Below are 23,270 nucleotides of genomic sequence, written 5' to 3' on the forward strand. Positions count from 1 at the left end.
ATGGAGAGCAAGTCCTTTCTTTTTGCGAATTTGTGTGGAGGGCCCTGTGCCATTTCCACTATTTGTGAGTACCATGTCTGTCGTGCCCACTGTGGTGCCACTAGGATCAGTGTCATGTTGCTGGTCCTGCACTTGTTGAGTACCCTGTGTATCAGTGGTACTGGTGGAAAAGCGTAGGCAAATGTTCTTGACCAACTTATCCATAGGGCATTCCCCTGGGATTGTTTTTCTGGTTGTCTGGATGCGAAGTTTCGGCATTTTGCATTCTGGTGTGTTGCAAACAGGTCTATTGACGGTGTACCCCACCTTTTGAATAGCCTTTGCGTTTCCTGTCCATTGAGCTCCCACTCGTGGGATGCCGAAGTCTGCCTGCTGAGCCAGTCTGCTTCCACATTGTCCTTCCCTGGTAGGTGTATGGCCAGCAGGTCTATTTTGAGTGGGCTGGCCCATCTCCATCTCCAAATCTCCTGAGTGGAAAGGGGGAACGATTGTGTTCCTCCCTGCTTGTTGATGTAGAACATTGTTGTAGTATTGTCCGTCTGTTTCAACACTTTTTGGTTGTATAGCTGCCTCTGGAAGGCCTTCAGGGCTAGCAGTACGGTCTTCAATTCCAGATAGTTGATGTGACTGACCGCATCTGCTGTAGTCCACAGACCCCTCACTCTGAGCTTGTTCATGTGTGCTCCCCATCCTATCTGGGATGCGTCTGTGGAGATGGTCACAGTTGGGCTTGGTGGTGTCAAGGGCTTTCCTATAGTTATGTTCTCCCTGTTCCACCATGCTATCTCCTCTTGCACTACGTGCGTAACAACCACTAGATCCTCCCAACTGCCGCTTGCTTGTGACCATTGCTGTTGCAGCCATTCCTGGAATGGTCTCATGTGAAGGCGTACATTGGGGACTAGGTGAATGCATGACGCCATCATCCCCATGATTTTGCTCGCTGTTCTCACTGTCAGAGCTCGCCCCTTCTGGTAGAGGCGAGTCTCCTTCAGCAGGGCTATTGTCCTCTTGTCGCTGGGCATCACCGTTCAGTCTATGGTGTTGATCTCTGCCCCCAGGAATATCTTCACCTGCTCTGGTTTCATTGAGGATTTCCCCCAGTGTATTGAGAACCCCAGGTTCGTTAGTGTCTTTGTGACCCGCTGTGCGTGTTCCTCGCATTTTTTGGGTGAACTTGCTTTTATTAGCCAGTTGTCGAGGTAAGGATACACATGAATCCCTTCCCTCCGCAGGTACGCTGCTACTGCTGCAAGGCATTTCGTGAAAACCCTTGGTGCGGACTTCAGTCCGAATGCCAGGGTTGTGAATTGGTAGTGATCCTTGTTGATTGTGAACCTTAACAGTCTTTTGTACTGCCTGTTCATTGGGATGTGCAGATAGGCGTCCTTGAGATCCATGGTGGACATGAAGTCTCCGTCTCCCATCTGTGGGAGTACCTCTTGTAGGGATGTCATTTTGAATTTTTGCGTCCTTACGTACTTGTTTACGAATCGTAGATCCAGGATGGGCCTTAGTGTCTCGTCCACCTTCGGTACCAGGAAGTAGTTTGAGTACACTCCTTTGTTGCTTTCCTTGAATGGTACTGGTTCCACGGCCTCCTTTTGGAGTAGCTGTAGTGCCTCCTCTGCGAGTTGTGCTAGCTCCTGTCCTGAGTGTTCCCTTCTCCTTGGTTTTCTGTTTGTAGGGCTCCTTTCCAACTCTATGCAGTATCCGTACTGTATGATGTTGAGTATCCATTTGTCTGTAGTTATTCCTTGCCATTCCTGAAGGAAAAGCCTCAGTCTTCCGTCTACTGGTGTTGCATGCTCCTAGGCGTTCGGTTCGTGTACCCCCCTCATTTTGTTCTTTTTGTGCTCTACCCTCAGAGGTATCTTGTGGGTGAGCAGTCTTCTCCGTGCGAAGTCACTTTGAGGCGGGTTGGTCTCACCCTCTTCTTCTTTGTCCTCGTCCGTTTCCCCTACTGCGAAAGGACTGGCCTCGAGGCTGGTACTGCCAGTTTTGTTTCTGCTGCCCCTGTTGGCCGTGACTCTCGCTTTGCTGGCATGTTTGGTGTGACGTTCCCGGCTGGTTTCCTCCCCGTCCGTAAGGTCTCCGAGTCGGGGTACCCCCTCGCATCCCCATGAAATGCAGGGCCCCCATGGACCTTGCTGTCTCGTTTTCTTTTTTGAGTTGGGTGAGTTTCTCATCCACTGGTGCCCCGAATAGTGTTTCTCCGTTGAAAGGGGTGTTCAGTATATTGTTTTGGACCTCTTGTTTGAATCCTGAAATTCTGAGCCAGGCCTGCCTCCTTTCAGTGATTCCTATTGCCATCAGTCTGCTTGATGTCTCTGCCCCGTCCAATGCTGTTTTAAGGCATGAGTTTGCTATATTCTTCCCCTCTTCCACTAGATGGGAAGCTCTCTGTTGGTATTGTTCGGGGAGATGCTTGATTAGGTCCCCATCTCGTCCCAGTGTTGGTACTGGTGCCTGATCAGCAGTGCATTAGAGTTCGCCATGCGCCAGTGCATTGCAGCGTTTCTCTCTATTTTCCTTCCTGTGAGGTCCATCCTTCTGCTCTCCATGTCAGGAGGTGGCCCCGAGGTCACCGGGACATTGGCCCTTTTTCTGGCTGTGGATGCAATAATGGAGTCTGCAGTGACAGATCCCTTGATATATGGAGGGTCCTGTGAGGAGTGTTTGTATTTTTTCTCAGTTCTGGGTGTGATGGATCGGCAAGTTGCTGGGTCCTTGAACGCCTCTTTCCCTTGGTTCATGACACTCTGGAGCATGGGAAGGAACTGGCTCCTAGTCTGGATGGGGAGCAGTGTTTCGAGTAAGAAATCTGCTTTCGGTTATTCCTCCTCTAGCTTCACGCCAAAAGCTGCTGCCGCGCTTTTGACAACCATGTTGTACGCCCCAATATCATCTGGCGGTGAAGGCCTCGAAGGATAGGTCTCCACGGGCTCTTCTAGATTTTCGGCGTCGAGGTCCTGCCACTCCAGCTCTTGCGTCGTCGACGGTGCCGAGCCGTAGATCGACTGCTGCTCCTCCTCTTCTTCTTCATCATCTCCCTCATAGTAGAGATCTTCCTCCCCTTCCTCTGGAGCTTTCGACTGCTCTTCGGCGTCGAACTCATCCTGCTTCTCGACTTAGACGATAACCGTCGATGGTCTCGTTGGGATTGTGAACCTCTTCATCTTCTCGTCAAACTCCTTTTTCCTTTGAAGGATGCTCTCCATCTCCGCCTCGAGCCTTCTCTTTTTCTTCTCCATTTCGGAGGCGTGTTCGGCGTCGAGCGCTGGTCTTTTCGACGGAGCTTGCGTCGACGCGGCCTTGTCCTTCGTAGTCGAACGCCCCACCTCGTGGGCCTGTTTCGATGAACTTTGTCTTTCGACGGTCTTCGGCACCTGGGAGTCCTTCTCGAAGGATCCGCTGGGCCTTTCGTCCTTGGATCCACTAGCGGTCGTCAAAATTTTCGGCGCCGGTGTTCCTTTTGAGGACTTAGACTCTGGTTTTCGAGAGTCAGTGTCTGTTTTTCGGGGCCCTTTCGGGGGTTTTGTGCTCGACGTCTCTCCTACCTTGTCAGACGTTTTCTTATCGGTCTCTACGACCGTGAAGTCATCAGGTCCCTCGGCGATGTTATCCTCATCGTCGGTGGAGAGGCCCAGTTCGTACAGAGACGGGGCCTTACCCTTGCCTTCCATGTTGAAGTTGGCTCTCCTCTGCCTTTCTCTCACCCGGAGTGTCTTCGGCGTGAAGGCGGAACAGGCGTTGCAGTCCTTGCTCTTGTGATCGATCGGCAGGCAAAGGTTGCAGACCGGATGTTGGTCCTTCTGCGCGTATTTGTGGTGGCAGTTATGGCAGAATTTAAAAGGTGTTTTGTCCATTCCTGCGCTCAGAGTTCCTGAGTGCACATTCTCCGTTGGACGTCGAAGATCTCGAGGTTCTCTTCCTTCTTCGTCGTCCCGGCTGTATGTTCTTCCTCTCTGTAGTCTTTACTTTATTTCTTTTCGATACAACTCGTGCTCTTCTTCTTTTTTCTTCGTAAAACTCTGGAGCTTCTCGTTGACGATCCAGACCCAACAGCGGAAAAAAGAATCTGAAGATGGCGCCCCAAAGGTGGGACTTCTGCAGGAAGCACGCCGACGTCACGAGAAGTACACCAAATGGTGGGACGTCGACGCCCACCTGGGCACAAAAAAAAAAAAAGAGATACTACGAATCCGGACCCAACCACCAGATCGCAGAATAATGCACAGCATAGTGAATCCAGAAAGATTCACGCTGCAAAAGTTGGGTTTGTTGAGTCTGAGATGCAACTCAGGAAGTCTCTGCCAGATGCTCTCGAAAATCTACAAAGGATTCTGAACAGTCACCAGAAAAACAGTTTTAAAGTTCAATTGGACATTGTGGCAGAAAAATGTGAAAACACATCAAGTCTGATGGACTTGTTCCAGAGTCAGACACCAGAGACAATGAAGGTGTATGGTTATCTAGAGGACCTTCACATGACCCTTACAAACAATTCAGTGCTCACTCTGGAGTCAGTCCAACCATTCATAGAGACTACTGCAGGGGCTAAATTGAATGGCACAGAAAAACCAGGTAACAGCCCAACTTAATGAAGCATCTGAAAATGCCCTTGAAATGGTGGGCAAGTACATGGGAAAGACCCAACCAGGCATTTGATTCTTGAAACAAATACGCCTTTTCAATCCAACACAACTCTGCATCCTGTCAAAGGACAAGAGTGCATATTTGGACATCCCTGGTTTGAGCGAAGTTCCTGATCAAGATTGAGATTTAGAGTGCTGAAGTAGACACTCCCATCCCAAGGAAACACCAACTACAGGGATAAATAAATCAGTAGATTTATGGAAACACAGGAACCCCATGCCAGGGGCACAGACACCAACAGATCATCTCCTTCAACTGACACAGAAGCCCCTGTATGTCGAAGTCCCCAGATTTCACTCCAGACATGACACAAGAGGGAAACAAGGAAGACAGACTACAACCCAGTATAACACACACCCCTTCTTTCACAGACAGAATAAGGACAAAACAAACCCAAGAGGAACCCCACACAAGACACACCATTCACACACAACAAATAACAAAAAAAGGAGTTAACCAATGTAATTACAGGTGAGATCAACGAGTGACGAGATCTTTGAGCCACACAGGAGAATATATGGACCTCTAAGCCTCTCTGAGGTCTGGCAAAAGTAAACACATCATGCTTAACACCTCCTTTAATCGCAAGGGGAGGCACATTAGAGACTTCAGATCTTACATATAACAAAGGCAACTCTGGAACAACAGCACGAATTGAAGAGTTTCCACCAAGTCTTTGTAAGAGAGACACCCTCCTCATGTTCCAGACTTGCATATTGTCCAACTTCACCCTATTATGACCCACCTGAAGAACTTAGAAAGGGCCATGAAACTTCAAAATACCAGGTTTGACACCCCCTGGTTTGACTTTGACTAGATCTCCTACTTTAAAAAAATATTCCTAGGAGAGACACCAGTGTCACTGGAGCCAGCAAGATTCCCACTTTTCCACATCCAGGAGGGGCACAACTTACAGGACGGTTTCCTTCCTCTCATCATTTCAAAAGCAGTTTTACCAGTCGCAGCATTGGGTGTGGTACGGTATGCCCACAGCATATCTTTGACAGCACATTGTACATTCTGACCAGCCCTGTTGGTTAATTCCATGGTACTCTTCACCAACCTGTTGATCCTTTCAACTTGACCATTGCTCTGCGGGTTGTACAGGGAAGTACAAATGTGTTTCACCCCCACATGAGTTAAAATGGACTCCATTTCATAGAAAGTAGGCTGGGTGCCATTATCAGTGACAAGATTGAGAGGAACACCCTCCCGTCCAAGCATTTCTTCCAACAGAGCAATGGTGTTTTTTGTGCGGTTTCTAAAAATAAAAAAAACTCAAACCAGCGTGACTTGGCATCCACCAAGACAGCAGAAAAACGTTCATGCTCAGCCAAAAACGTGAAAGGACCAATGAAATCAAGGCTGACTTTCTCCCAAACAGAATTCACTTCAGTCATATGAAAGGTGTCTTTACCAGAACCATTTAATTTCAAACTTTTCTCTGAGTTTTTGCAAGCAATACAATTCTCGACTTAGCTCTTGACCTCCGAATCCATTCTGGGCCACCAGAAATTTTCCTGGACTCTTAATAGTAAAGGTTTGTCCCATGTAGCCCTCATGTGATACGGCAATGAGTTTAGACCTCAATGTGACAGGGGCACAAAACGCTCATCACGGACTATAATGTTATCAGAATTAACAGATAATTCCTCAACTATTTTCGAATAAGGTCTGACATCATCAGAATACACACTCTCTCTTTGGGCACCTTCATTTATTATCCTGTGTACGGCTAGAAGTTCAAGGTCCTTGTTAGAAGCGTCCAACCACTCACGTTTGGAGATGGCACCATATACATCAGAAATAATTTCATCAATGCTTGCAACAACTTCCTCAGTAACCACCACACCACCATTGCACAGCTTGTCAGGTAGCCTGGAAAGACAGTCAGTTCCTTTGTTTTTCCAACCAGGCACATATTCAATAACAAAGTCACCATCCTGAAGTTTGACAGCCAGTCTAGCAAGACGAGCTGAACAATTTTTTAACCCTCTGGGTGCAAGAACTTTCAATAGGGGCTCATGATCAGTTCTTAAGGTAACTCTGGAGCCCCATATAAAACGTACGGAAGTGAGAAGTGGCCCAAACAGCTGCCAATGCCTCCCGCTCAATAACAGAATACTTCCTCTCAGTGCTCGACAGAGAGCAGGGCACAAAGGCTACTCTCTTTTCAACACCAGCATGCACTTGGGACAAAACAGCTCCCACTCCAACAGCACTTGCATCCAAGGTAAGAACAGTCTTTAAGTTAGGTTGGAATGGAGCCAAAAGTTTCGCATTTGAAATTTAATTTTTGATGGCAGAGTAAGCATCCTCTTGAGAAGCTCCCAACTCAAATTTCTGCCCTTTCCTGAGTAAAATGTGTAACGGTTCTGATTTGGTGGCAAAGTCTTTCACAAATTTGGCATAATACTCAACCATACACATGAAAGAAGGTAACGTGTCCTTATCAATGGGTGTTTGAGCATTAACAATGGCACTGACTAGCTTGAGTTTGGGCCTCACACCTTCACTAGAAATGTGATAACCTAGGTATTCAAACTCAGTGACTAAGAATTTTTCTCTGCGCAATGTGAGACCAGCTTCCAACAATTTGCGAAGGACAGTGCGTAGGGTGCCATTATGAGATTCAATAGTGTCACCAAAAATCAAGATGTCATCTTGGAAGAAGATAACATTACTTACACCAACTAGAACCTTGGAGATGAACCTCTGGAATACGCTTACTGCGGATGACAGTCCAAAGGGCAATCTGTTGAACTGAAAACACCTTCTGCTGTAAAAAATGCAGTAAGGTGTTTGCAGTCGGGATGTAGCATAACCTGATGGTTGACGCTTTTGAGGTCTAATTTTTTAAAAAAAATTCCTCCAGCTAAAAGAAAGACCAACTCCGTTATATTAGGGAGGGGAAAACGGTCCATCACAACATTTGGATTCAAGCTGCGAAGGTCCACACAGAACCTCAAGGACCCGTCGGCCTTCTTAGTGATGACCACTGGGGATAACCACTGATTAGCTTCAACTGGTTCAATGACTCCATCAAACACCAATTGATCAATGATTTTCTTAACCTCTTCCCTCATAGCTATGGGAACTTTCCTGGAAGTGGGCCTTACTGGAATGGCATCATTTCTTAAAATGATCTTGTGAGTATTGTCTTTGGCTGCACCCAATTTGCCGTTAAAAACTGGTGCAAATTGTTCAAGAAATTGACTAACATCATCCTCACACACAACCATAAGCTGCTTAGCCGCTCTGGGATTAGCCACTATGTGGAGATCATACTGATGGGACCAACCCAAAATGGGTGGACCCTCAGTGGCAACATAAATGTTACCTCTCGTGTGACGCTCATGAAATACAATCTCAGCTTCAAAAAACCCTATTACACCTATGTTGGCACCCCGGTAACCCTTGAGTACAACACTGGTGTTATTCAAAAACTTGCAAGGCCACAACATTTCAAACAAGTTCTTGGAGATGATGGTATATAGGGACCCAGAGTATACCATCAAAGTCACTACTTTGCCATCAATTATGAAATCTGCTTTGGGACGAGAGTGTCTCTTAGAATTCAACTGACTCTTCTTGTTCCAAAAGAGCTGATGTGTCAGAATTAACCAAGAGTATTTTATGTTCCATGAATTCCTCAGACTCCTTCACCACGGCTACGTTAGTTTTGTTGGCTTTACACAGGCAGGCAAAATGGCCTTTCCCGCTACATAAACGAAAGTCTTTACCCTGGGCAAAACAAGATTTTGAATCCTCAAGTTGAAACTTGCTGCCACATCGATACCAAAAATGTGTGCTAGCTCTGGTTTGGGAAGCAAATGAAGATCTTGGAGAAGAATTGCGGATAAACGAAGAAGTGGCAGCCTTTCTTTTGACGAAATTTATTGAGTCTGCATCACAGTCAACCTCAGAGACCTCAATGTGCTCCCTATTGCTCATTTTTTTTTTTTTTTTTTTTTTTTTTTTTACTGATATTTGTAAAGCGCGAACAGCTACCTCACGAGGAGGTGTCCCGGCGCTATAGACCGCTGGGGAACCCGTCCTGGCTATCCCTGTGAGATGGTCCCTTTCTGGGTATCTCCAAGGTGAAACCAGGCATCCCCAGCGTCTGTGGGGGGCCGTTGTAGAGATGAGGCAAGCTTAATGCCCAGAGTTGCCGAGTGTGTTCCTGGTTAGAGTAGGTACCGAGGCGAGAATTATTGAGTCCGTTTTTGACCCTGGTCCACGACCCTGCCGCGTCGGGAATTGAACCCTGGTCCCTGGCCAATTCTCTGCTTACGGGTCTGCCGCCTCTAACCAGTGAGCCACACCTCATTTTCTGCATTTCTTTCATGCACTTTTGTGATTCCTCCATAACTTTGGCAATTTGGATGGCCTCCTTAAAACTGGGATCTGCAGCAGCCCATAACCGTTCCTGCATTTTTTTGTTGCTGCATTGAACAAGCAATTGGTCACTAATTAGTTCCTCCGTCATGGGAACATATTTGGATTTGATATCCAATTCCTTCAGTCTTGCTACAAATTCATCTATAGACTCAGTTGGCTTCTGAGTCTGGGTGTAAAATTTGTGGCATTGCATGACTATATTCAGAGTTTTTGCAAAACACTTGTGTATGCGCAATTTTGCTTCTTTATACACATCATAACATCACCGTTAGTACTTAAATACGTGTTGACCTTCAGTGCCAAGACATCCAATTAAAATTGCTTTCTAAAGCTACAGTATAATTTTCAAAACTTTCGATCCAATCTTCCCACTGAATGGGAGGATCCCCCTGTAGCATAAGAAACGATGGGGGATGAACCCCAGCTTGGTTGATGCTCATGGTGACCAACTTTTAATAATTTTCAGTAGAGTAAAACAAAGCAAAAACAAAACAAAATGAAAATTTCCTTGAATGCAGTTCCCAATATGACCAGAAGGTGGCAGTGTCACTGTGAACAACCAAGGCTAACCGGGCTCTATGGTTGTAATGTGGGAGGAGTAGAGGAGCAAGCTAGAAGGCAACAAGAGTGAGAAATGAAGTCCGGTCAAACTGGCAGCTCGATGAACTTCCTATGGCCTGACAGTCTGTTGCAGCAAGCGCCTGGTGAGGGGGTCGCACTGCTGAAGACACGGTAAGACAACCAAGACAGCGCGTGATGTCAGAATCATTGTAGACGCGCAAAGAGGCAGTGCGTGATGGCAGAACAGTAGTGGACACGCAAGAAGGCAGCGCGTGATAGCTCTTGTTGACACGCGAGGAGGCAGCGAGTAAAGTCTATTGTTGAAGCGCAGCAGCGCGTGAAGTATAATGTCGACGCGCAAGGAGGCAGCGTGTGCAGGCAAAAGGAAACGCGTTGAATGCGAGACAGAGCGCGAGGTGGTGCTCGGAACGAGCTTGGATAGGAGCCCTAGGCACAATACAAAAAATAACTTGAAGAGTGAAGAAAAACGCAACCGGGCGTAAAATGAGCAGGGCAGCACTTGTAAGAGGTCAATTATTAGTGCTACCTCACTAAGGCCAGTAGATGAACGAAGTAGGCAGGGCACAGGGTTCCTTTAATAGGCTCCACAGTAGACACAGCTGAAGAATGGATGGTGTCTGTGCGCAACCCATCCGGTCACCAAAATGATGTAGACACTCCCATCCAAAGGAAACACCAACTGCAGGGAGGTATTTTTAGTAGATCTATTGGAGCACAGGAACCCCATGCCAGGGGCACAGACACCAACAGATCATCTCCTCCAACTGACACAGAATCACCCGTATGGCATAGTCCCCACATTCCCCTTGAGACTTGACACAAGCGGGAAGACAGACTACAACCCAGTATAACAAGTGCTGTGTAGGGTACCCTTTTTTTAAATGTCCAGTCTGAAAAAAAATCACAGTAACTTGTATTTCCATAGTAGATTTCATTTGTAAAGGTATATCAATAAATAAGGAAATCTGTGAGATACTCTGCATTGTTATCTCAAATTCTGTTATGAAGTTCTGTGGTGATACTGAATAAGCAGCTACCTACATTATCATATGAAGTCTCCAACACTAACAATTTCCTTATTAACCTTCTTGCTTTCTCAAATTTGCTTGAAAATTCTGCTTTGCCCCACCCCTTTTTCAAAACTTTCTCGGTGGGAGAACCCTGCCAAATCGCCCTTATGATGATTCAGCTCGCTTGCTAACCACAGGCCGCGCATCCCAAACTTTTATGCCACACTGATTTCAAATGTCACCAGCGGGCACTGCTCTCTTCTTATCCATATAAGTGTGTGTGCGTATAGCTGTATCTTACCCAAACCTATTCCTTGTCAGGTCACCTGCACCTAACATTGCTCTTCTGGAACACCTTCAGCTTCTATCTCTCAGGTGTAGGTATGCTTTAACTTCAGTTCCTTGTTTTACTCCCCTGAGTGGTCTCAATTAAGCATTAACCCTCCCCTTCCATAACATTCCAGGGCCACTAACTGTGTTCCATCCACTAGCGAGTTTTCCCACTCTGATGCTTCGGTGTACTGTCCCTCATGGACCCGCTGCATCGTTGCTCAGCTGGCCAAACAGCAAATTTTCAGAGTGTTCTCCTCCACAATCGCTATCTTTGACCACTATACCTGCCCATCCAAGCTCACCTGATCTTTTTTCAGATCAGTGGCACACAGTCCAGGCTGTATTTGCTCACCTGCAGATATGACTGCTGCCCACCATTATCGGGATGCATTTGCCAATACTTGTGCTCTGTATCTTCGATCATCCAGTGTAGAAAACCTGAATGCCTGTACTACTTCAGCTAGTGCAAAACTCTGTGATAATGTGTGAAGGGAGTGTGTTCACAGTATTAAGCAATTCCTTTGCTTGGCCAGGGTGGTTACAGAGCCCGCTTACACGTATCTTAACTTGACAGTGCAGCCTTGGAATCCTCATTGTAACTTTTGAATAAAACCTGGTAAAAAAACCTGAGCTGAAGTAATAATGCAATGAGCTTTAGACACATGAGTAGAGGATGATGGAACGGTGTAGCTTCACTTTAGAAATGCCGAACAGAGATTTGATTTTGAGGTAGGCCCCAGCAAAGAAAGAGCTACTATTAAGAGAACCAGATGTGAATGTTCAATGATCTTCATTTCAAGAGCCAGCAGAATCTATGGAAATACACAATGCACATTATTGGAGGTATAAATACAATCCTTGGTAGGTATATTAAGAGTGTTTGGGGGAGCTCATTCATCCTTGGATATGACCATAAATGATTAGGCAGATAGGCACCAGAGTAAGCCAAGAATCACTGATACCATACCTGTAATTTGCAATTTTTAGTTCATGCTTATCAAGCACTAGAGTGCTCTATCTAGCAATACGGCCATGTTTAGAATAAGATCTACCCCTCAAAAGAGGTTGCCTGTTTGAGCTGTTCTACAATGTAAATGATTTTAGATGACTGTATTGTACTGTAAACGGTTTGATCTCACTGGACATTCAAACATGAGCAAACATTTTTCGATTAAATCAATGTGGAAATATACCCACTGCAACTTCACAAAATCAAAGTATATAAAGATAAAATTAATAATAAATAAATATATATACATTGGATAGAATTGAAAAAAAAAAAAAATACCATAAAACCAGAAGCCATAGGTATGATGATGTTTTGAGTGAATGTGGTAAAGTTATATTTGCTGGAATAACATAAAGTGAAAGATGAAAGCCTTTGAGAGGTTGGACGGATCCGTTGGTGAAAAGAAAGACTTGAATCGAACTGTGTCCCAAAATTTCCCACACCATGGATGGGATTCAGAATGAGCTCATTGGGCTAGTCCAGAGGCTGAAATTCAGAAAAAATACTATTTTCCGACAACACAGTCTCAGACTTCAACGAGTTAAGCTTTTGAGTTTGCACTCCTCTCCAGTCTCAACACCAGTGATTTCTGAGGATGGGATGTTAGTTTGATATAGATCTTGATGGTGAAGAGAAATTCAATGACATACATTTAAAATAATATGCTAAAGTCTTGCAGCAGATGAGCAAGGGGAGGCAAAGTGGATACAAATGAAAGGTGGAATATAGACAGGATAAAGAGAACCCTCAAGGGACACCAACAAAGAAGTTTAGAAAATGATATTAAAAAAACATGGTGAACTAATTACAATGCAAGACTAACCATAGGATTAAATAAAACAGCCAGACATTGTGTTAGCAGAATAAAAAAGACTGATGATAATACAGTTTGTAAAGCCGTATAGAGGGGCAAATCACTCACTTTAGCTGTGCATACAACCTGTGAGACAGTTTTGAATTCTCATGGTACCAACATACCCAATTCAACCTAATGCGACATTAAACCAAGCATCATTCAGTTGGGTATTTTTAATTTCGGCATTTATATATCCTAGGGTTTTGTAGCGCTACAACTGAAAGATTATTATTAAGAGTAACATTACTATTATTATACTGGGCTATGTTGCAAAGAACCAGTGGCTTATTTTGTCACGAGCAGGGAATCGTCTACCATTTTAAACACAGCGGTGTACAACTTAAATCTAGTATATGAGGTGCGCTTAACAAATGCCTACTCACACAATGCAGATTTCCATCGTTATAAAATTGAGTTGACCACGTTTTCCTCCCAGTAAATCAACATTAACACAGGCATGAAACAGCCTCACCTTAGGCGGCAAGATGTCATTTTCGTTCTTGAGGACAAATCTTCCCTCTCGGTCATCCTTGTTCCAGTTTAGCTGCACAACAAGTGGCTTCTCGTCCATATCCAATCTTCTTTCTTCTTGAAAACATTAAACAAGCAATTACAAAGTATCCCATTACTAACAAAAGCAGTGAACATGTAACTATAAAAAGAGAGAATTTATTTCCTTCCTCTTTACTCAGCTTAGTATGTTGTAGACTAAACTGATCTCTTATGCGAATGTCGTATAATTTAGTTAGATTCACAATTTGTTGAGATAAAGGTTCCGTTGTTACCACACCAAGTCAATTTTGCTTAATGGGCACTTGCAATATGCCAACATCTAAAACATATCATTTTTTTTGTAAATCTATTTAATTGAGGTTGCATTTTTTACAACATAACGCACATATATCTGCAGGCACTGCTGGGCATTCCAGTTGTTACATAAGGTACGTTACATGTACATTTGTATGTTCTTATCACATTCCCAAGGCAGTATAAATGCTGTAAAAACAAGACTTGTAGGTGCATTTGCAATTCGTACTCGAAGGTGGGGAAGAGAAGAGAAGGGGGGACAGAAGTCATGTCAGTTACATAATAGCTTACACTCATGTTTGTCCCCTGGAGTAAATATGTTATTACATGCCTACCTCTACACGCTTTTACATGTGCAAACATACATATAAAGCACTGGTGCTCGTAAACTGCCAGGCGACAGATTCACAAGAGAGCAAAAAAGAAAGATTTGCATAAACTGACTGCAAAAGAGAAAAGGGACGAAAACGAAATGTGTGTAACAACTGCTCAGCCCTCAACCCCTCCCCGTTTCCATGTGCAGTGTTATATGTTACTCTTACCGCTGGCAGCTACTAGCTACCCCCCCATTTCTAAAGTATGTGGTTGTATATTGATACAGTCACCACATATTTGCCAGTAAAAGGAAGACGTGGTGTATACGCTGTCTCAGTTAGCATGCATGCTAGCTACCTACAGCCTCTGCATCCCCAGTCGGCGCGCCTGCATTTCATTGTAATTCAGTGTAGAGAGGGTCCCAGTATGTTGCGAAAGGAACCTTACGCAGTACCAGGGTTTCTTTACGTCTGATGGCGAGGCTTTCCGCCTTGGCCCACTCGAGCATAAAGTTCCACCAAGCCTGTATATGGGAGGAGTCTGGCGCTTTCCACCTTTAACTTATCAGCCTCTTGGCCACTATCATTCCCAGGTCTAAAAAATCTGGATGCGACTTTCGTGTTAGGTGTCCTGTGGAACTTGTGCAATAAATAGGTGGGCCGATCGAAAGGCAGCTCCCGACCAGTGCAAGTGTGAAGTAGTGCAGCCACTTCACTCCAGTATGTACCCACCTGGGTGCAGCTACAGAGCATATGTATTAAGTCAGCCCCATTCTCAGCGCACCTCGAACATTTTGCATCTCCACGACTAAAATATTGATTAATTTTCGCAGGAGTGAGATATGCCCTATGGACTATGTATAACTGTATCTGCCAGAAGCGCACATTCCTGGGGATGTGTGTCGGGCTCTCAAGCACCCGGGCCCACTCTGTGTAGGTAAACTGGTGACCCAGGTCCAGCTCCCACTTGTGACGAAGTGTATTGAGGCTGATCGCTGCATGAGGCTGCAAACCAGCGTGTCAGGTGCCTGCCCTGTCCCATGACAGGTAAGTACTGCATGGTGAGATGCGTCCGCGTCTCTGTAGTGACATCCCCCCCATTTAGTTGTGAGTGAGTCCACCGGCGCGCGATGGGCGAGGAATTGCCCTGGTGGCAGTCCCTCTTTGTCCACTAGTGTTGTGTATGGTGTGAGCGCCCCCTCATGGTATAGGTCCCTAAGTGTTTGGATGCCCTTCTCCTGCCATCCCCGGTGTGAGAAGGTGGCCTGATATATGCTGTCCACTAGTTCTAGTGGGCACCTGGTATCAGTCCAAACAACCCCTTATGGTGATAGGTTAAAAACAACCTTTATTGAAAGCTATCCTAGTGGGAGCTATGGAGAGCAGCCTTCAGACTAAGTCTTGAAGGAATGTAAAGCAGCTTGTTTTACCAGTCTATAATCTCTTGAATGATCAAATGAAAGGACAACCACACCAGGTATATATTTAAAATATATGTATTTAGGTTAACACACACCCCTCTAGTCTCTTTATGAGACTGGACTTCGAAGTACTTAAGTTACAAGATAGCAATCATCAGTAAGAACCACGACTGAACTAGACACAAGGCCTAGAGCATCGCTGGGACCCCAAGGAACCACCCAAGGTAGGGACACAGGGGACCCACGGGGACTGTATGCAGTGTGTAAATACAACCGCGGGTTCCCGTTATCTTCTATGGGCAATGTCGCAGTTGGAAATTTAAAGATTAGGGACACTTCTAATCGAGTCAGGACCAAACCCTTTTAGACTTCAGTAGTTCTAGGGCTAGCACCCACGAGAGCACCGGAGTACTCTAGTTACCTCACCCAGGGAAGCCGGGTGCAAGGGTGTCTCTTGGTGTCGGGTCGTCGATTTCAATGAAAGCCTGCAAAGAACTGCTGCTGCCGTGAAGAGAAGTGTCCGGAGAGATCCAAGCCTGGATTTAGGAAGTAAGAAACCTGAAAGCAGAGGGGACAGAGTCTGGGTCACCTGCCAGTGACCGAGGGCAGGATGAACCAGTGCCCACAGATGTCGGGTGCTTCAGGTGAGTTGATGGGTGTCTTGACTCTTCAGCCACGAGGTCTAGGAGGAGTCGACGAAGTCCACGAGCTGGATTCGAGCTGTCCCACGAAGTCTGTCGAGTGCTGCAGTGTCGGCGACCAGGTTGGACCCAACAAGCCTTGGCAACGGCAAGTCACTGGAATTCAAAGAAAGGACTGCGGTGCAGACCAGCAAGGTCTGAGGGACTCACCCAGCGAGGGTAAGTAAGGGCACGTCTGAAGCAACCAGGAAAGCAAAAGGAGTTGCCTTCGTGGGGACCTGCTAGCCAACGGGCAAGTGATCGCAAAGGAGCCTCGAGCGGTCGCACTTGAAGCTGGCCCACGGGTCACTCGTGGAGTAGAGGCCAACTATCTTCGGTGCAGGAGGTGCTCAAGGCTGGGGCTACTCGGAGCCCAAAGCACAACTTCGAGGAGGTCCAAGAAGATGCAGTTGCTGCAAAAGATTACGTTGTCCAGGGGTCACGGTTCCACGTCACCCACGATAGCCACATGCCTCAGCTTTGCTGTGGACTCAGGGTAGCCTCGGGGGAAGTCTGGAAATCCACCTCTGGTGATGCAAAGACTTCGGCGTCCGGTGGGAGCTTCAGCGATGCAGACCGGTCAGTTGCTTCTTTGGTGCCTGCCAAGCAGGGGAGTCACTCCTTGACCCCAAGGGAGATTTCTTCCGTCTTCTAGTCGTGATAGAAAGTCGAAGGTCCAGGATATATGTAGCAGAGGTTCGTCCAGGGTAATCTAAAGTCCTAGGGACTGGATTCCTATACTTATAGTAAGTTTAGGGGAAAGGACTAATTCTAAGGCCCCACCTATCGGTGGGCTTGGAAAGAGGGGTGGTTACACCCATTTCATTTGTCCAGTTTCGCACCAGAGCAGGGGCAGGTAGCCCCTGCAACCGGTTTGAACTGGGCTATGCACAGGGACAGCAAACGTGCCACCCAGTGCAGGACTTCAAAGCACCAGAGAGTGCTCCCGCCCAGCCCCAATACACATTAGCCTGTCTAGGGAGGTGGTTACACCTCCCCTTGACAGGAAACCTATTGTCCAGGCCTCCCCTGCCAGAGTTTCGGTCAGCAGCAGGAGGCCAGACCCGTGTCTGTGGCAGAGGCATCCATTTTGTGATGCCAGGGCTCAGGAAAGTCCTACCGGGTTTAGCCAGTGTGAACATGCCTCTCCCTCTAGAAGGGTGGAATGCTACCCCCGCAGCCAGAAATGGTGGGGGGGGGGGGGATAGTATTCCAATGTGTTTGACACCAAACACGACATGTTTTGATGCCGCCATCCCAAAGTTAGCATTTACCGCGAGGTTATGATGCACTTAAGGGTATATGGTATGGTTGTATCACAGAACAGCCATAAGGAAGTATTTCTGAAAGCTGCAGAGGGGCTCAGCTCATGCTTGGGCACCGTCTCACATAAAACCAAGTACTCTGCCTTCAGGATTGTCAAGGCCTGCCATAGGAGTGGCTTATAGGTTTATATGTGTCTGTATAGGGTAGTGATATAGGTAGCCTATACCACAGTAAGGGGTGCAAGCCCACCCTTACCCAGGCTGCAGTAGCAGACCTGTGGTGTCATTTTGGAGTGCTTCCCAGGGGTGGCATAATATATGCTGCAGCCCCTGGTAGGCCTCTGAGGTACCTATGCCCTAGGTACATAGTATACCATATACTAGGGGCTTATAAGGCACTCCAGAATCCAATTAGGTATGTACCTAATGTACATGGAAACCATTCTAGAGAGGAAGCATCTAGGCTGTGGTCCTGATTAGCAGGGCCACAGCCAGACTAAGGTCGAAAAACAGTGAAACACTAGCATAAAGTGGGGGTACCCATGTGGAGCAGATCCTACTCTCCCACACCCGGATTGCTGGTAAAGTAAGTACCGCCTGCCCACTGGGAGTTCCCTCTAAGGGTATCGCCGGCGCATAGGGGATCACATTACGTGTTATGTATAGATTCCTTCGAAAGCATTTATAGGCCACAGCAAGCAGCAAGGGTTCCGGTGGTGTCAGTCGTGCGCCTGGGTGGAATAGCCCGACTATTTGCTCCAGAAGGTAGGGCGGCTGCGTAGTTGCAGTGACTACCTGACAACCACCACGCGATCCACTGCAGCTGAGAGGCTAGCTAGTAATGTTCGAAACAAGGAGCCGCCAGCCCACCTTGGTCCGTGGGTAAGTACAGCTTTATCAGTGCCAATCTATGTCTGGCGTTGCTCCAGATGAAATCCCTGATCTGTTTCTCTAAGATGATGAAGAAGGAGGCTGGCACGTATACTGGCAAATATGAAAAGTAGTATAGAAGCTGCAGGAGGATCACCATTTCAGTGAGTGCTATCCTACCCATTAGAGCCAGTGACAGCGTGCTCAAAAACTGCATCTGCGATTTGATGGATGTCACCGCCCTCCCCAGGTTCCCATCAAAGAGTTCATCTGACTGGCAGTAGATCTGGATTCCCAGGTAGCGGAACGTGTCCAGCTTCCACTACATTTGTTTGCCACTCATGGTGAGACCCGGGTCTCAGAGCCCCTCCTTAAATGGACAGAGGCAGGATTTGTCTACATTCACTTTTAGCCCGGCGAGTACAGCAAAATCTTCCAGCATTGGGCCAGTTGGGCAGAGACTCGTTAATATCTCTGATGTAAATGAGATCATCCACATAAAGCAACACCTGATGAGTGGCATCCGCTAGGGGCACCTCATCTCCTAGCTGGGTGCGCAGCGCCTCCGCCAGCGGCTCCATTGCGAGCGCAAACAGTAAGGGGGCAAAGGGCACCCATGCTGTGTACCTCTCTGTATAGGAAGGAAATCCGAGATGTAGGAGCCCACTCTGAGTCCGACTGTGGGGCCAGTGTGGAAAAGGTGTGTTAGTGGAATAAAGATTGGGCCTAGATCAAATTTCTCAAGTACTGCAAACAGGTAGATTCACTCCAGGGAATCGAAGTCCTTTTCCAGGTCCAGTACAAGGCACCCGCCCCTGGCCATTCCCCTACTGCATATGTTGCCACCCTGAAGAAACACCGCAGGTTGAGTGAAGTAGTGCAGGCTGGCACAAAGCCATTCTGGTCTGTATGGACCAACGTTGGGACTACTTGTGCCAATTTGTCCACTAGCCCCTTCGCGAGTATCTTATAAGCAGTGTTGTGCAGAGCCAAGGGCCTATAGGAGCCCATCTCCACCGGCTCTTTGCCAGGCTTCAACAACGACACCAGGTGTCCTTCGTGCATAGAGTGAGGGAGTTGCTGGGTCACTAGTGTAGTAGTGAGCACAGTACTAAGGCGCTGCACCAGTGAGATGCGGTACGCCTTATAGTACTCTGCAGGTAGCTCGTCCGGCCCTGGGGTCTTCCCGGAAGCTAGGGATTGTATGGCATCTCCTATCTCTTCCAGCAAAATCTGTTCATTGAGCGTCTCCCTGTGTTCCCCTGTCACTGTGGGTAGCTGTAAACTGCCAAGAAACCTCGCCAGGTCACATTCATCACAGCTAATGCGGGTCTGATACAGGCGTGCATAGTGTTGTGTCAGGGCCTCATGTATTTCACGCTGCATGACTAACATCCGCCCAGTGGTTGCCCGTAACATCCCAATTGGGGCGTGAGCGTGTTGTTGCTGGATCAGCCAGGCTAGCAATATGCCTACTCTATCTGCTGCAGTGTGTGCTCGGGCTGTGTGCGCAGTGTAATTGTGGCAGCAAAGCCGTTCCATGTGGTCCGCGTGCTCTGAGCATAGTGTTTCTAGGCGTTGCGAGTCTCTACCTGCCCCCTCCCCTTCACGTTCGTATCGCAACAGCTGGGTTTTGATTTTTGCAACGGAGTCAGATAACTGCTTATGGACATTCCACGTGGCTCCCATGGCATGGCCTCTGATTGACACTTTAAATGCTTCCCATTCTATAAGCGCATCGCTAGCTGTGCCTTCATTCAGTTCAAAGTACGCTAATATTGCTGTCCCCAGTGATGAACGAAACGCCGGGTCCTCCAGTGATCTGGGCTGGAGTCGCCACATGGGGAACGGGGGGCGTTGTGCCTCCCACCCGAGCTGCATCAACAGGGGGTTATGATCGGAGTGGGTCCGACTTAGATATTCAACATTTTGGACAAATGGGAGTAAAGCCTGTGATCCTACCAGTCTGTCCAGGCGTACATATAGCCTGTGCGCTGCCGAATAGTGAGAGTATATGCGAGCGGTGGGATTAAGACTTTGCCACACATCAAGTAGGGCCCAGTTTGAGAGGGCCTACGCATTGGACGCAGAGGGGGTTCTGTTAAGGGGCGGGAATTACCTTTCTAGATCCACATTGAGCACCGAGTTAAAATCCCCCCCCCTCCCAGCAGCCAGGGGATCCCACTCCAGATATGCGTGCGTGAAAGGAGGCCTGGTCTGAGTTAGGGGCATAGAGGGAGCCTAGCAATATCTCTTCCCTGTTCAGGAGTCCCTTCACGAAGGTGTACCTGCCCTATGCGTCACTTGTGTCCTCCTCGAACAGACATCTAAAACATATCCTTAACGATACATGCACACACCCATACAATACATATACCTAAATGTTCTTTACCAACTCAGCTAATGTTCAACCAAGCCACAGGAAGAGGCAGTTAGCCCTGGTTATAGCAGTTCGCAATCTGAAGAAGCCTTACGTTAAACTATTTCCGCACAGTATTTCAAACTTTATTTTCCATCAGATTGTGTTTGTAAGGCAAAGGTTTGAGACAAGCACCAAACCATGTGCTTTAAATGTAGAGTGCTACGTGATTATCTATGCCATAAGGGAAACATTTGGCACAACCCAAAAACTGCCATTTAGAAAGTACTTTATATCAGTAAGGGAACAGATTTTTCATTTCTTTTTGTAGTCAACGAGCTGCGTCCCGGCCCCCAACGGTGGCGGAACTGTGGTGCCCCGCGGAGACGGAGAGCATCCCAGCGGGCCAAGAGTGGCAGAATGATCACCCTTGAGCGGCCGCCTTGGATCCTGGCAGAGGCGGCCTGGTAACAGCGCGGCCTCCCGTCGGCTCCGGAGCCTCAGGAGAGTGGAAGCGGTCGAGTACACATCCAGCAGGGGGGTCCCCTCAGGGCAGTGAGGGTGCGCTTGATGCAGCAGAGTGAAGCCGAGGCCGAAAGTGGAGGTGAGGGCCGTCCTCCTGTGGAGTACTGACTGGTGTAATGCAGGTGAGTCAACTGGGAGGCGGCCGAGAGAAACCTAAGCGAGAGGGGTCCCAGCTTCCAACTAAGAGCAGAGGGCCTGCGGCGAGCCCGCAAGGCGGACTAGCATCGGCAGCGGAGTCCTGGTGGAGCGTGTGAGGTGACCGGCGGACTAATATAGATGCATACCCAGCCAAGCGGGGTTGTAGCGGGATAGTATTGAGCCAGGACCTTGGTGGTAGGGACTCCGCGCCCGGGGAAGTGGCGTCCAGTGGGGAGTGAGTGCACTGTCTCGGCGGCCTTGGGAGGTGCGGAGTGGACCTCCCCCCCCACCCCCACTTCATTTCTGTCTGGTGAGCGGCAAGCCGTCTGTGGTTGCTTAATCATACCCACTGTTGGGGAGTAGTGAACGACCTTGGCCTGAGAGCGAGACGAGAGTTTTTAACAGCCACCTACTGGCAGTGGTGGGCCCCAGCCTGACGCAGACTCTCAGGTGAAGCAACTGGTGTGGATTGCAGCAAGACAGGCCGTGTCCAGGAAGGCGGGGGCCCCGACTCACCACGGACAGCGACATGGGCCGCAATAAGGGGTCTGGGCCCGGGCAAGCCAACTAGATAGATAAATATAAAGTAGCCATAGGGCGTGAGGAGGGTGTGGTTGGTAGAGGCACGGATGAGGAGGAACTTGACCAGGGCCCAGATCCGACCTTGAAAGATATCATGAGGGCGATCCGTGAACTGATGGGAACACTGGAACCAAAACTGGACTTGGTCACCAAAGAGGTAAACCTCCTGCAGGCGGACTTCCGCAAAATGTCAGAAAAGGTGGCAACGGTTGAAGCGTATATTGGGGGCGTTCAGGCCAAAACGAAACGCCTGGAGGAACAGGTACTGACCCTCACAAAGAATCAGGTTGACATCTACGCCCGGCTCAAAGACCAGGAAGGGAGGGCTCGCCGCAACAACATCCGGGTAGTGGGGGTGCCGGAGGCAACGGAAGGGCCTGACGTGGAGCTCTTCCTGGAGGACTTGATCCTGAATCATCTCAAACCTAAACGCCTGTCGCAGTTGTCCTCCATAGAGCGGGCTAACAAGGCGCTGGGGGAGGAGGCCCCGACCGGAGGCCCCCTCACGCACAATCATTGCCCGCATCCTAACTTTTAGGGACCGAGATGCCATACTACAGGCTGCCTGGCTACATGGAGACCTCAGGCACGAAAACGGCACAATATGTTTTTTTCCCGGACTTCACGCTGCACGTGCAACACCAGAGATGTTCCTTTGACGGAGGGAAACCAGCCCTTTAGGAACAGGGAGTGAAATATATGGTGCTCTTTCCAGCCCGACTCAAAATCCTCGACAATGGGAAGGCATACTTCTTTGATAAACCGGAGGAGGCGAGCGACTGGCGCACCATCAGCCACAAAGGCGGGAACAGGAGATCGGCGGCTGCTCGGAGTGGCGAAGAGTCAGGCATGGAGGCCGAGACCGAGACCTCGCCCAGTGGCTAGGGGTACTGCTGAGAGACAGACGAGTACCTATGGCGACACTCCCGGAGGGGGCCAAGACAATACTGTGGCTCTGGGCGGGGGTGGGGATAGGATTTTGAGAGCGAGGGGGGGGGGGATCTCTGATGCTGGCAAGACTGTGTGATTTGAGGGACGCACTCCTGCAGGCGAGACAATAAAAATCTGTAAAGTTGATATTTGCCTGATAAAGGTGAAGGTGGTGCTGCTGGTTCGGCGAGGTATGGTCATGGGGCTTAGGAACCCAGTCAGCAGACAGATGTTCCTTCCCACTGGAATCTAGTCCACGATCTCCTTTTTGGGAGTTTACAGGGCGACAGGCACTCTGCAAGTTTGGGTGGTGGGTGGTTGGGGGCTCACCAGGCACGGAGGCAGGGAGGAGGGCGCTGGGACTTATTTGTTTTTGTTTGCGGGGGGGGGGGGGGGGGAGGGACACTCGAGAACTACACATCCAACAGATGTCGTGAGTTGACATGGAGCACGAGGCGGAGGAGCCCCGTTGTCATTAGCTTGTCACAAGGCTTATGGGTGACCCAGCCATGGTGAAGGTGTGGTCCTG

The 23,270-nt window shown here is 48.2% G+C and overlaps 1 protein-coding gene across 16 annotated transcripts in view; it reads right to left on the bottom strand.

Annotated features, from left to right (window-relative positions):
* The window catches only part of AFDN (afadin, adherens junction formation factor), a 1,598,291-nt gene that overhangs the window by 1,442,374 nt on the left and 132,647 nt on the right, over nt 1-23,270 (bottom strand). For 10 of the 16 annotated variants that reach the window (XM_085611917.1, XM_085611910.1, XM_085611908.1 and 7 more), the window contains exon 3: nt 13,323-13,438. In XM_085611917.1, the coding sequence (XP_085468043.1) occupies nt 13,323-13,438 (116 nt within the window). The remainder of the gene's footprint in view (nt 1-13,322; nt 13,439-23,270) is intronic. The other 6 variants (XM_085611916.1, XM_085611915.1, XM_085611918.1 and 3 more) reach the window with 1 other exon arrangement.

The sequence above is a fragment of the Triturus cristatus genome, chromosome 6 (assembly GCF_964204655.1).
Source record: "Triturus cristatus chromosome 6, aTriCri1.1, whole genome shotgun sequence".
NCBI lineage: Eukaryota > Metazoa > Chordata > Amphibia > Caudata > Salamandridae > Triturus > Triturus cristatus.